This window comes from Pyrgilauda ruficollis, unplaced genomic scaffold (genome assembly GCF_017590135.1).
Source record: "Pyrgilauda ruficollis isolate IOZ18807 unplaced genomic scaffold, ASM1759013v1 scaffold1, whole genome shotgun sequence".
In the NCBI taxonomy this organism is placed as follows: Eukaryota; Metazoa; Chordata; class Aves; order Passeriformes; family Passeridae; genus Pyrgilauda; species Pyrgilauda ruficollis.
The window spans coordinates 10,680,993-10,695,595 of record NW_024508100.1 but is presented as its reverse complement, the minus strand read 5'-3'; the positions used below and the strand labels follow the sequence as shown (position 1 = coordinate 10,695,595).

Genomic DNA, 14,603 nt, shown 5'->3' with positions numbered 1-14,603 from the left:
GTGAAATCCAAAAGTAACATCATCAGGAAATACAGCAGCAGAACTAAAATCCCCAGATTGCTCTGCATGTGTACATAATGAATATGATAGATGCATATTTTCTTTTAAATTGGTATTCTATCTCAGGATCTTTTTCCTGTGAAGCAAACTTTTGTTTGCTTCATCTCTGGCTTAGATCTATATTGCTCAGGCATTAAGAAGTGCTCAGACCTCACTCTGCTGAGTGAACCTGGCCTTGCTCACTGGAAAGGAAGGTGCTGTGAGTGGGATAGAGTGGAGTACAGCCAGGGCATCTTCAGAAGTGTATTTCCAGCTTTGTTACTGACCTTGTGTGCTACAAGTCTTGGGGCCTCAAAGGAGCAGAAGAGACTGAACCAAAAATTTCTAATCCAGCTATTAAATATATCCATAGATTTTGAACGAAACATGTGGTGGGTTTTGTGTTGCCCAACTTCTGTAAAACCCTTGCAAGCTAGACCACTTGCTCAGGCGCTAGACATTGAAGTTTGGGTGCTTGTTGTTGATCATCCAGGTCTGAAAATGCCTGGTTCAATTGTTAAAGTCAAGAAACTACCTATAGTGCTGTGTTAGTATGTGTTTTACATTGTTCACTGTTTTAATAATTGCCCTGCTCCAGCTATGTGTATTACTGTAAGTCTAAGTATGCACAAGTCATCTTAACATTTTTTTTTTTTCACTTATTGTATCACACTTAAAAGTAAAGATTTCTCACAACAATTACATTTGAGTAACTAGCTGGTATTTAATCAACCTGAAGTATTGTATTTATATTAAATGCACTGGAGTAGAATGGCCATTATATTTAGTTTCTAAATAATTTTCTTGTCATCTTGTGCTGATGATGAGGTTATGTAGCATTATAGAATTAAGTACTGAAGGATTTTTCATTACCAGGACCAAGCATTTGAGACACATAGCCCAGAAAAGGAGGGAAAACTCATAATTGCTTTATTTGCCATTGATTTATAAAACTATATCTAACATTTAGAGAAAAAATGTTATGGAAAAGTTTTTACATATTTAGTATGCTGGATTAAATGAAAGTTTATTGTACAGTAAATTAAGCGTTTCAGGTTTTTTTCCTAAATTAGAACTAGAACTTTATCTAGGAAAAATTAGTTTGAAATATCATATAGACATCTGTACCCCAAAACCACAAGTGAAGGAGCCAAACTAGGTGTGATCCTGTTGAATTTCTTTTACAACAGATAAACATATTTTCATTTTGCCTCCTGTTAAGTGAATGATCTGTTGCTTCCTAGGATAGTGACAACCTCTGGTGGGATGCCTTTGCAACTGAATTTTTTGAAGATGATGCAACCTTAACACTTTCATTTTGTTTGGAAGATGGACCAAAGCGATACAGTAAGAAATGTATATTTTTTGTTCTAATGTTAAGTATGAGTTTCTAAAAACAGTTTATCTGTACAAGACAGACGCAACCCTGGCAATGACACAGTCACTTGTGTATATTCAGTGACTATTAAGTTACATTAAAGAATTCCATGAATTGGGAATCAATTTTTTTATGGAATTCCTCTGAGTTTTATTACATGAAAATAAATTATTTCCTAGTGGAATGAAGCAAATGATAAAATACAATCTTTGGATTTTTTTTTTAATGTGCTTTGTGGCTGTGCTTGCACTCTTTGGTAATTTGTCTTCTGCAAAAATTCAAGTGTTGAGTCTTGTTCACAGAAAGGGAACTTCATAGCAAATATCAGTATTATTGCTGGAAGGGCTTCCAAAATTAAAGAGGGATCAGAAAAACAACAAAATAAAATCTCTGTCCTTGCTGATGTAGATAAGTGTTATTCCATCAACAGTGTGGATCTGTGCTGCTTGCCCACATTAAGGATCAGACTTGGATGCTGTCTGAGCAGCAGTGGAAGCCTGGAATACTCTCCACTGAGCACTAAGTGAAAGCTTGAATAAAAGTGAAGCCGTGAATAAATCTGATGGCATTGGAATCCATTGCCTGTACACGCTGAGCAGCAAAAAGGGATAAAATTCATCGAATAAATTGTTTGAAGTGAATAATTCACTCAGCTTTAGCACCAAGCAACAGAGAGGGAAGTAAATATTGAAAAACTGCACTGCCAATTGTTTGACTCCATTCAGAGTGACCCCTGCTTCATGGTGACAGATTGTGCTCTCTATTTAATGTTCTGAATCTTGTGAGGTTCTTCTTTTTCATGAGAGTGACTGATTGTCAGCCTATCACTCACATACTTGTAATTCCTATTATCAATTATCTCAGGTATTTATTTGACAAGTGTTACCTTCTTCTGGAGAAAAAATAACAACCACTTAGAATGCACGTTTCTGGGATTAGTGTTGACAGAATTACAGTTTCTTCCTTTTCAAAGCAAGTGATAACTCTCTAAAGGTCCTCAAATTACAGCCTATAGCAACGCTGGTAACAGCTGATCTGTCCTGATTAGGTTGAGTCAACTTGTCAGATATCAGATTTGCTAGTTGTGTTATCAGTCCAGAAGGCACAGATACATCAGCAAAAAAGCAATTAATGTCCAGTTAGATCAGAGGGAGTTGTGATTCTGGAAAACAGTGCTGCATATGAAAGAATTTGTCAACGTGTAAAATACTCCTGTTGTCACAAATGCTTGATAATGGTTGCATTGTCTGTAACTGGGACAGTTTGGCATGAGGTAATACTGGGATTCTTAGCATTGTTGCTGATAAGAATGATTGAAAGATTGAGTTACTGTAGTCATGCTTTTAAAAGTGACTAGTACACAAAATTTTTCCTCTAGTTTTAATTTCTGACCTCTGCACAAGATTGGTTTATTCTCAGCATCTGGAATTGAAGCTCTGCATTTAAGGCTCTTTGCTGGTAATTAATGTTTCCTTTCCTTTGTTAGTTGATATTTAGTAAGTAGTGAATAGTTAATAGTAAGTCAGTAGTTACTGAACTACAGTATTAGTGATGCTTTTTGACATGAGCAGTATTCTAACTCAGTGAAACTGAAGAGCATGCTTGTGGCTGTTCCAGTTTGAGACTTCCATTGCCTTCTGAGAAGGCTTTAAGAGGAGTCTTGAGGCCTCTGTGCTGTCCAGGTCCCTGCTTGGGGACACCTTTGGCATTGCTTGTGGTGGCTGCAGAGTGAAAGTTACATGCTAAGAGTAGCTCTCTCTTCCTAGTTGGGAACTTTGTGTCCAAAACCATGACCAGGAATTGAGAACAGAGAAGTCTGCTCCCCTTACAGGTCTGTTTTGCTTGTCCAAGCCATGCTCAGGCTCTGCTGTTCTCTTATGAGTACCCTTGGCAACTCCCAAGAACCACAGTGACACCCAGAACTTCCATTCCAAGCTGGTGGAATTGCTGACCAGGGGCTGTGGCTCCTGTTAGGAGCCCATGGCACATGGTTGCAGCACCGAACATGGGGTTCTGAAAGCAGTGAAGCAAAATCGCCCTTTTCTTCATCTGTGCTGTCTCCAGCAAGACACCTGCCTCCTTGCCTAGTGTGTATGCTCTTTAGGATGGAGAGGGCATTAAACACATTGGAACTGGCAGAGAGGAAAGAGAAAAGACAAATTGTTTGTTCTTACTCTTGCATGCGCAGACAGTAATGGAGGGAACCAAGATAAGACCCAGGAAAAGAGAAAAAGGCATCCTTTGAGAAGTTGTTTATAAAGCTGAAAGTGATGAAAGATGCCAACCTCTTGCCTTTGCTCTAGGATTCAGGTCAAAATTGCCTGCCTTTGTCTTGCTTCAGCCTGTGAGAGTTTGCTGACATCTCTGGCATTGGTTGTGGCCACCACCTTATTTTTTTTTTCCTTTAGGCAATGTTTTCCCTCTTCTGAGAACTAAAATATTCTCTTTTGGAGCAAACAAATTCAAAAAACCCCATTGCATGTGTGCGTGTGTGGAAAGGACAAAACTTTTTTGCTGTCCGTGGCCTCATTTTCTCCGGGTTATGGCAATTCCCAGTCCATTTCCCTCCTTCTTCTCAGGGGCTATTTAGCCCTTGTGCTAAGCCATCAGAGACGTGAAGAAGCACACTGTTTTGCCCCAGGTTCCTTCTTCAAAGCCCCTCGAGAATGTTGTGGGAGGCTGCTGGGCACTGATCTTGAGTTCAGTTCCCAAATTTCTTTGGGGCTTTTTTCTCTTGGTTGCTGTAAACTTTTTCTTTCTGTGAGTTTCATATCATAGCCTGTTTCCCAGCTGGCTCTCTCTGCCCTCTGCTCTTACCTGAACAGTCCAACTCCACGGCCAATGCAAATGTTTAGAGCAGGCCTGTAAATCAGTGTTTGTGTAAATGGTAGAAGATTTAAAAAAAAAAAACAAAAAACAAAAACCAAAACACTTTTATTTGCCTCTCTTTCTGGTTTAACTTTAATATACAGTTTTGTCCAAGAGATTATAAGGGTTGTGAACTGAACTTTTTTTTTGTTGTCTCAGAAAACAAAGTTGCTTATTTATTTTCGTGGCTCAAAACTGCAGCTTTATGAAGAACGCAAAATATTTTTAGGTGTTTCATTCATATTACCATGTTTCACAGCTCTCCTCTCTATACTGAGAAAAGCAGTTTTCTTCCCTTTGCTGTTCTCAATGTTTCTCTTCAACTGTCAGCTCTGAGATGCTTTCATTTGTAGGGAAAAATAGATATGGTTCAAAATGGGGATTTTAAGTCACTGGGTTATGTTTACTTTGCTTCACATCAGGCAACACTATGAATTGATACTCGAGCTAGCTTTAAATGTCCCTGTATCTGTATGGCACAGCATGTAAAAATACTTACTTATGCCCTGGGAAGAGCAGAGGTTTGTTAGTTCAGTGATCCACCTGCTTTAATTAATTTGATTGCCAGGTTTGTTAGACCTAGACCTAGTTATCTGTGCAGAACAATATTCTGCCTTGGATAGATGTGACTTGAAAGCCCAGCTTAACTTTTTCATGCAGAGATTCTGTGTCAGACCAGAAATAGCTGCTGTGCCCATCTTTACAGCTCCTTTTGTCTTTCTTCAGTATTTGATTTCTGTACATGCAAGAACTTTACCTTCTGCAATCCTTTCTCCCTGGCACAGCATTCCAGAAAGGAGATACTATCTTCTTTCAAACAGACACTGAAAATATGTGTTTCTCATACTTGCTTGTACCCCTCAGCTATTCTTTTGGTCTGAACCCTACTTATATTACTGAATTCTGTGTTGAAATTTTAATGAAAATGCTGCAGAAAATAAAGATATATTTTAAGTTAACAAAGGTGTAAATTATGCATTTCTCTTGTCTGGCTTTTCAGGGTAGCTTGGCTACCCTGAGATGGAGAGAAACCTCATGCATCCAATTCCAATGCGAAAAGACAAGGAAAGATTCCCAAAAGTAGAGATGCTACCTGTCTTACACTGCACTGAATTATAGTCAACAGAAACTAGGACGTAAACACATGAAGTTCACTCTACAGTGAGAGCAAAAAGAAATTTGCTTTAATATATTATGCCCTGATTTGTTTGTTCAAGAAATAAATAGGATTTAAACAAAACAGAAAAAAAAGAAAATATGCCTAATGACGCAGAATTTTTGTTTCCTTGTTGTGGATAAAGCATTCATTTCCCGTTAAGAGGCTTCTATCCCTGTAAAAGAGTAAATACTAGACTCTGATCCATTGTTGCCCAGGTTCTTTGTTTCTCAGAGACAAAATATTTCCCGAACAGATAAGAGAAACAAGTTTGATTGACAGCTCTTAGCAGAGTCTCATCAGCTGCTGTGCTGACAGCCTGGTGATGCGCACTGTGCTGATGTGGTAGGGACTGACAGGTGATTGACAGCCCAAGACTGGGGAGACAGGGAAGATGAAGCATGCTCAGTAAGAATAATGTGCAGTGTTTATGCAGCACTGCAGAGAATAGGAGCTAGAAAGTTAACTCTTTCAGGGAAAGTGCTATTTTAATGCATAATGAATGCAGTTGCCACTGTACAGAAAATTAGAGCTTGTCTACGTTTCTCTTCTGTTCACTAAATGATTTCTGTCCATGAAGGAACTATAATACTGTGAGGAAGCAAAAGCATGAGCTATTACATTTGTAGCTGTAAAAAAATTTCATGTGTGGTAGATATGATGGAGTCCTCAAAATGGATTTATTTAAGCTTATAGATGTAGAATATATTGAGAATTTCAGGCACTTTTTATAGGCTTTCATCACCCAATTTTTATATGGCATTGCATAATGTTACACAGTAGAAATTTCAAAAGGAACAATTTGAGCTCTTTGCTCTCTCTATCCTTAGGAAAATATAGTGATTTCAGTTTTATTGTTGCTCTGAATCTGTAGCTGATAATTGAATATGTATTTTCTGTTATAATTTCTACTGCAGTTTGTGTTTGGAATGTACAAGGTAACTATACCATGCTTTGCATTTTATGCCCTTTTTTTTTCATTTTCTCTACTTGGCTCATGAATCCTGTTTGATTTTTTTTTTTTTTCCATTTCTAGATAGAAAAGAAAAGAAAGAGAAAGAAAGGAAGAGTGAGCTAGAAAGTAGAAGGAAGGAAGGAAGGAAGGAAGGAAGGAAGGAAGGAAGGAAGGAAGGGAGGAAGGGAGGAAGGGAGGAAGGGAGGGAGGGAGGGGTTTTTACTGGGCAATAGTTTCAGAAAGAGCTTTGGGCCAAGCTGCAAAATCAACAACTTTGAAGTGCTTATCTAAGTTTTTCTGTGTGCCTTTAGAATATATTGCATGAGTGCATTTTAGACTTTACTACAAATTATTCAAAGGAAGCTGCAACAGATTCATTGTGAATTTTTCCCTGTTTCTATAACCTGTGCAATGCAGGTAACTTTATAGCCCATTATTGAAAAAAAATTGCAGGGGTTAATGGTGAGAAGCTACATCTAGTGGGTATTTCTTATAAGCATAGTTTGGGAATAAACAGGGAAAGTTCATTACACATTACCCACTTGCATAACTATTTTCAAAAAGATGGTTTGAGGGGCCAGCATGCTACATTATCACCCCAGGTTTCTCTAAAACTCTCATCTTGCTTCTCTCCTATAAGTCTTAGAGAGAAAATTAAATTTGCCTAGAGAAAGATTGTTTTATTTCCGGGAACATCTTCTTTCTTTTTCCTTTTATTTTTTTCCCAAGAAATCACAGTCATTAAACATCATTTGAGCTTTCAGGTACAACACAGTAAATTGGCTTTGTGAGACAGCTTATTCTGTGTGACTCCCTGGTATTCATCTTTATATACCACTATTCTAGTTTTGGGTTTTTTCTAAGTTTCTTGGCAATAGTTTTGAATTTAATTTCAGAAGATAGGTAAAAATTTCATTAAAATCAGATGTAAAAGGTCCACAATTGCCTGGATCACTACTAGCTGCTCCATCCTCCAGCTAATGATTTCTAATTAACAATTGCTTCCTAAAATTGATGTTTTAAATAGTTCTCAATTCATTTTATATATACTCTATCAGAATTGTATATTAATAAACTTTAGTAAGAATATAAGTAATGCACTAGAAAGTTTAATGCTTTACAGGTGTCTAAGTGTATTACAGCCATACACTTATCTTTATCACCCAAACTTTTGTAAGCTCATCAAAGAATAAAATGAGATTTGTTTGACAAGAGCTATTTTGCATAAACCCATGTTGACTGGCATTAATTACATCCCTTTCACTTCAATCTTTGTCAGTTAAATCCTGTATAATTTTTTTCACTATTTTGTCTGGATTGATATCAAGCAAGTGTATTATGTTATGCTGTTCCCTGACTCTATAGTGTCCCTTAAATATCAGCTGAGCAGTAGCGGATTTTTAAAATTCCCCCAGTAGTTCTTTTATTTCTTTAATTAATATTTTATAGCACCAGATAGAAATGTGAAAAAAAACCCTTAGAACTGCTAATTTCAAAACATTTACTTCTCATAGATGCTATTTAAGATCCATCTTAGTTGCCAGTGGACTAGAAGGCACTTTTCACTCAAAATGAACATTCTTTCCAAAAGTGGAACAAAAAAGCTTCTTATACTTTGAAAGTTTTTCTGTTCCCAAATTAAATTAAAGTTTGATAAATTTCAAAGTCTTATTTTCTCTAACATTTGTGGATACGAATTTTTCACTGCCAACTTCAGCATCTCATTCTAATATTTTATATTTCATAGTATGTTTTTACAGAACATTTCCCCCTTTTTTATCTTTGTTTTTATTTTCTACAGGCATCATAATTATCAGGATTTTTTCCCTTCTAATTATTGCCTTCGTTTTCCTACTTACTTTTTTTTTTTGCCAGAATTGTTTTCTTTTTCACCTTATAGCTGCATCTTTTAGATATCTTAGGAAGTCTCCTTAACAGATTCTCAATTTTCATGAATAGCTTTTTTCTGTATTTTCTCCCCATCAGCTGAGCTATGGTGAATCCAGTATTCTGAAGCACCAGCTGTATCTCTCCTGTGACTGGGATTGCCTTTTCTTTGTGTGTACTGAATGCATGTTTTGGATGGCATTTGTACAGAAACATGTGATCTCATTGGAGAGTGTCCAGGGCAAAGCAAAAATCTTGAAATAAACTTACTAAGAAAAATTGAAGAATTTGAGTCAGTCAGTCTGCAGAAGAGAAGACATGGAAAAAAAAAGAAAGAGGAAAATGGGACACAATAACAGGACATATCAAGAAAAGGCCTGTGGTCTGTTTCCATAGCCATGATGAGCAGGAGAAGAGATGAAGGCCTTAAATTGCTTTTAAAAAAATTAAAAGTTTTAAAATACATATATATTAAAAAATAATAAATTGAGGGGTTCACTCTTACCAGTGATAAAAATGGAGTGTTTGGAGAGATTCCCTGGGGAGGCTGTGGACTCCTGCACTCAGGGGCTGTCTGACCTTCACCTCTGTTTCCCTGAAGTCACTGGTCCCAGAGCTGGTGCCAGCTTTCAGTCCCCTATTCAGTTAAGTCTCAGCCATCATGACCACTTCTGGAACAACTTAATCATCTTGGATGCTAACCTTTTTGTGATTAAAAACACCTTATTATTTCCAATTTTGAGTAGTAGAAATAATGCTTTTCTAATACTGCTGGCTAAGCAAGACTTTGCATATGCATCTTCCACCAATTTCCTTCGAAAGAGCATTTTCATCTTCTCCATATTACTGACAGATGTTAAAGGAATAGCTCCTGCTAGTTCCTGATTTGCAATTAGCAGGCATGAATTAGACTTTCACCTCTGCCAGCTGCAGTCTTGTTAGCTAGCTTAGTGTTCCTGCACCTCTGAGTTACCAATACCTTCAAAATACAAAAGAAGGTTCACTGCAAAGTGCCAGCCACATGCAAAGTGTGTGGGTGTTGCCTGTGTGCACACACAGCATCAGTTAGGTACTCCGTGGAAAAGTTTATCATAAAAACTGTTTCATCAGCCTCTTTCTCAACTATCCTAACAAATAATGTTAGATTTCAGTTATCTTGCAAAGGGAGATCCCAGATTTCTTCTGCTTGTAAGTAAGCATTTGGTACAAATCAGTACGGGAGACCCTGTGTCAGTGCAGTGGGACATGGAAAAGGGCTGCTCATGTAATAATGGCTACTAACTCCAAATGTGAATACTGTGCAATTATATGGAGCCTCTAATTGCAATTTCTGAAACTCCAGTCAATCAGATTAGTTCTGCTGCTGTATAAACAATTTAAGTGATAAACCCTCTTTGGGAGAACTCTTAATATCATAGGACATGACACATTAGAGGTGTCTTCGGTCCGTTCAGAAGGAGAAAGAATAAAGGCAAAATTAACATGAGAGAATCACATTGATTTATGGGCTTTTTCCCTGCTCAATACAAATAATCCCTGTGTTGTGGTTGGCTTTTGTTCACCCAATTGGTCCAAATTATGCAGCATTCAGTTCTTTCTGCAGGAGGTGATGTTAATTAAATGATGGAAACTCATGCTAAATAATGGAAATATAGCTTTTTACATCAAAATATTAACCAATTTTACACTATTTTAAAATTCAGGCTAAATAATTTCGTAATTGTTTTCTGTGCATAGTGTAATGGCAATTGTGAGGAACTGGTCAGGACTTTCTCTGTTTTGCTGAAAAACTGTATTTGGCTTCAAATGTTGTCAGTACATTAAATTAATTTTCTTTTATTGAGAAATAAAAGTGTTGCTCTACTAGAGGTATTTTAGATTTTTTCCCATGAAATTGAAAATATCCAGTGGTTAGTGCTTCAACTTTTAATGTTATCAAGTGATTTTTAAGATGATAAGTTCATATATGTTATGTTCTTTCAGAAAAATGTCCTAACATAGTTACAGAGTTCCTGTAAGAAACAAGACTGGATGAGAATATTCATGTTTCCCTTAGTAGTCAAGAAAATTTTTTTTCTGCATTTTTCATTCTTTTCCTTTTCTTTTGTTACATTCATGTTCTTTCTTTTTCAGAAGTGAAATGCCTCACTTTATGAAGTACCTAAGTGACACCATAAAAAATACAGAAGTTTTGTGGCAGAGGATATTTTCATATTGTTGTCTCATTACTAAATTTTTTTTCATATTGTTGTCTCATTTCTAAAACAGAGAGGAATTTAATTAAGTATAGTGTTTTTATTCTCAATTGGCATAAACTATAACACTTCTGAGCACATGGATTGCCTGAAGGTTTAAGAAATAAATTTCCTTTTATAGAGCACTGAATAACTAACTATAGGCCAGATTTTTTCTTCCCTTTTTGAATCCTCAGGTATAAGTGATCCAGTACAAAATTCCTATTTCTTCTGGGAAATTATGCTTATGAGGATGACTTTATAATAATTTATAAATTCTGTATTGTGCATTTGCTCTTACCAGTGCAGTTAGTGGTGTTGAATACTTCATGGCTTTACCACTGTCAGGACAGGGCTTGTAGGCACAGATGATCTTTTTTAAGTTCAGATAATAAAATATTTGCTCCTCTACCCACAAATTTAATCTCGCAGACCTGTATGCACACACAAATAGAACACAGTCAAATACACAAACATGCATCCTAATATAGTGCAGGTTCTATTACGCAAAATGTGCATGCTTGTGTTTAATGTACAAATAAAACTTTATTAAGACTTTCACATTGTACTTCTATGATGCAGTAGAGCTGTTCCTTCCACATGATGTACCTTATTTTTAGGCACTAGGTATTTACTGTAGTGCAATATTTTAAATGGCTTAGGAGAACACAACATGCAACATCACCAAAAATTATAGAATCTTTATAGAAATACATTTAAACTGGGTCAGCTGCAGCTCCATGATTAGTAGAAATAGACCCAAAAGCTGAGTCTGGACACTGAGATACTATTCCCAATTCCATATTGAAAGTTTCTTTGAATTAATGCATTAAAAAAAAATGATTTTTTTTTTAAGTCTGCTATGTATGGGAAGGCTCAGATATTATACAGTGACTATCATTCTTTATCATATTGAATTCTGCACTCCAAATTATATTACCTTTAAAATGTTGCTGACATTTTGCTGTTCCACTCTTCTGATCCATATAGGTTTTATACCATAATATTTTAAGTTCATTCTGGTGCATATAGCAGTGTAAGCAGTACCATGCATTTCTTGTTTCTTCTCTCCTTATTTTCACAGAAAGTGGTCTCTGTGAAGTATTTGCTTAGGATTTTTCAAGACAAATGAACTCAATACATAGGTACTATTAAAAGTTTACATCAGAGTGGACGGTTTATAGGTATATGTATGGGATTTGGAACAGAATGATTAAGATTTATAATATTCTTTTGTTTTTGTGGAGCTTGAACTACTTTTCTACTGAACTGCTGGGAATATCCTGGCCCCTGAAGGACACTGGTGTCCAGCTCTGCCTGTGCAGGAAAAAGTGCTAGTGCAGGTCCATTGTTCCAGATATGCTCTTCTTTGAAGTATCTTGTTTCAGGTCATTAAAAGTCTTGGTTTTATATTGTATGAGAAAGCCAAGAGAAGGATTGCAAGCAGGCTCTGGTCTGCTGAGGAGATACTGCCACAGCACACGGCATTACCTGCAACCTTGTAGTTACACTGTGTAGGGCTCTTTCCTTGCTGCCACCCAGCCAAGACATGTGAATCAACAGTCAGTGCTTGAGAAAATTGCTTAAGGGCACTGTCACATGCAGAGTCGTGGTGATGTCTCTTCCATAGCTCTGCTCCAGAATAAACTGCCTACATGTGAGTGTTCCTTGAGCCAAAGAGGCTTGTGCCTTTACTCCAGGGTCATGAAAGTGCTTTTCCTTTATTATCAGTGTTACCTTTTGCACACCATTCAGCTTCAAACATCTGATTTTTATCTGTGACGTGGGCTACTCTTAGCTTCCCGTTTTGGATATAGTACAGGAATATGTGCAGAGAAGCAGCAGTGCACAGCTGTCTGTCCAGTGGCTGCTTCTGATCAACTCCATTGATGCAGTTCACTGGGTACTGAAAGTAGATGTTGACCATTTTGTTGTATCTATTGAAAATTCATTACTCCCAACTCCATTTGGCTATGATAAAGGTTTTTATATACAATTTTATCTAGTCCAGAAATATTAGAACACTATGTAATTCAATTTTATTTTTGTCTTTAATGTCTGAACTTGAATTAATACAGCATTACTTTTCATCCTGATATCAATCTTGTTCCTTTCATTCAGATCCAGATTCCTTTGTAGTACATGATTTAATTCACTAAAATAAGGTAAAATGAAACCCTGGTCCAGGGAACACTAAACTAACATATTTTTCATGTCACTTTTAATAGGAGCAGTCTGCTGTATAACTGTTTGTGTGTCCCTCCCCTCTTTTAGTTGCTGACAGACTTTAAAACTTTTTTCCCTCTCAAGAATTGATATTACCTCTATTTGTTCTTTCCCCCAACCCCACCCCACCTTCAGCCTTAAGGAAAATCAATTCATCCATTATTAAATTATATTAGAGAGATTAAAAATACACTTCTCTTTTATAAACTTAAGTCCCTATTTTTTAAAGCAATTTTGAACTCAAACTAGTTTGGTATTCTTTAACTGTGGATCTGTGCTTTCTTTTGTGGCAAATTAGCTTTGATTTGACAGCTATTTTTGTTTCAAGATTGTAGACACACCAGCTTTACTGAGGCTTGGCTCTTAGGGACAGTTACACATGCATGGCTGGCTGTGCATCAAATTCTGTAATCCAAAGGGATGCTCCAGGTCATGGTTTAAAAAAAAAAAAAAGTCCAGGCAAAGAGATTTTGAGCCACACATGTACACTTGCACCAAGAAGAGACATATCAAGCTGGAAAACAAAGGAATGTCTTTCCTTTCCAGACTGTTTCTGTTCAGTATTCTTCTTTTCTACATTATTCATGCACAATTAATGGAATTAGTTAATAGTTTTAAAATGCAAATGAAACAAACAGAGGACATCTTATACTGACAAGGGTTAAACTTAGCTTAGTGAAATGTGCACAGCCTGTAGTGTGAATTTGTGTACAGCTTGGGAGTTGTCTTATGGTAGGGAGAAGGTTCTTGACTAAACAGAAAGAAAAGGTCTGGACAATACATTCCAGCCACCTTCAGAAAGGTAAAATTTGTACTGCTACTACTCTGTTGATTTAATTTATAATCTCGTGCTGGCAGCTGGATGCTACACTGACATCAGCAGGCAATGCAGTGCAGTCAGAATTGCAGTATTGAGGGCTTGGACTTCCACACAGCTCATGTTTGGCAGACGTTTATTTCAGACTAGGTCCAGCCCAGTCTTGTGAACTATCTGCCTGTTAGTGGCTGGCGTGCATTAAGTGCATTCCTGGAGTCCATCTGACTCCTTCCTTATAAAGGCTGTGGAGTTTGTGAGCTTGGAGACCTCTCCACATCATGGACCAAAGCAAGGTGATTCAGCCACTGACTTCAGAAAAGTGTTCCCTAGCTGAGCTAAAGAGTGAGTGTGAATTTAGGTATGCAGTATGAATTCCTTTGTGACAATGCCTTCATTAGGCACCCTGCCAGATGCCATCTGTGCCATCCTGGGATAAAAAGTTCATTTAATTTTACTTTTGATATAATTTATACCATAAACCTAATAACCCTCTGCTGTTCTCCCTTACTTCTGTGGAAAGCATCCAAGTCCTGGAGGAGTCTGTTCTGTATACTCAGCATCACTTATGTTCCTGTGACAATGCTCTTCTCTGGTCTGATGACAATTCCTCTTCCTCAAACACCTGGTTGATTTTTTTTTTTCTCTAGAGCTGTGGAGAAAGTAGACTGTTCAGCACACAATCCCCCCCACTTTTCACTTATTTTAGTCTTTGTGAGAGCAGCCTTGCTCTACAGCTGTGTCTCAGCCCCTCCAGTGCTTGGCAGTAGCTTGTTTTGCTGCTTGGACCTACTTCCCCCACGCTGGGTTGAGGAATCAGCCCCATCTGACAGTCCTAGAGTGCTATGCAGAAACCACATCCCATTAATAAGGTCATCATGCATGCTCTTGGCATACTTTGAAAGCCAGTCTTAAATCCCAAAATGCTTTCTTCTAAAGCTTCTTTCCCCCCATCAGTTCTCTTTAATAATAACAAAGACAAAAGACCTATTTAAGATCCGATGATGTGATTGTACAGTAGAGAGCCCAGATATAATAAATATAAC

General features: G+C 37.2%; 1 protein-coding gene across 10 annotated transcripts in view; it reads left to right on the top strand.

Annotated features, from left to right (window-relative positions):
* LDB2 (LIM domain binding 2) overlaps positions 1-14,603 on the top strand; it is a 212,288-nt gene that overhangs the window by 71,534 nt on the left and 126,151 nt on the right. For all 10 annotated transcript variants that reach the window (XM_041480365.1, XM_041480448.1, XM_041480289.1 and 7 more), the window contains one exon: positions 1,284-1,386. In XM_041480365.1, the coding sequence (XP_041336299.1) occupies positions 1,284-1,386 (103 nt within the window). The remainder of the gene's footprint in view (positions 1-1,283; positions 1,387-14,603) is intronic.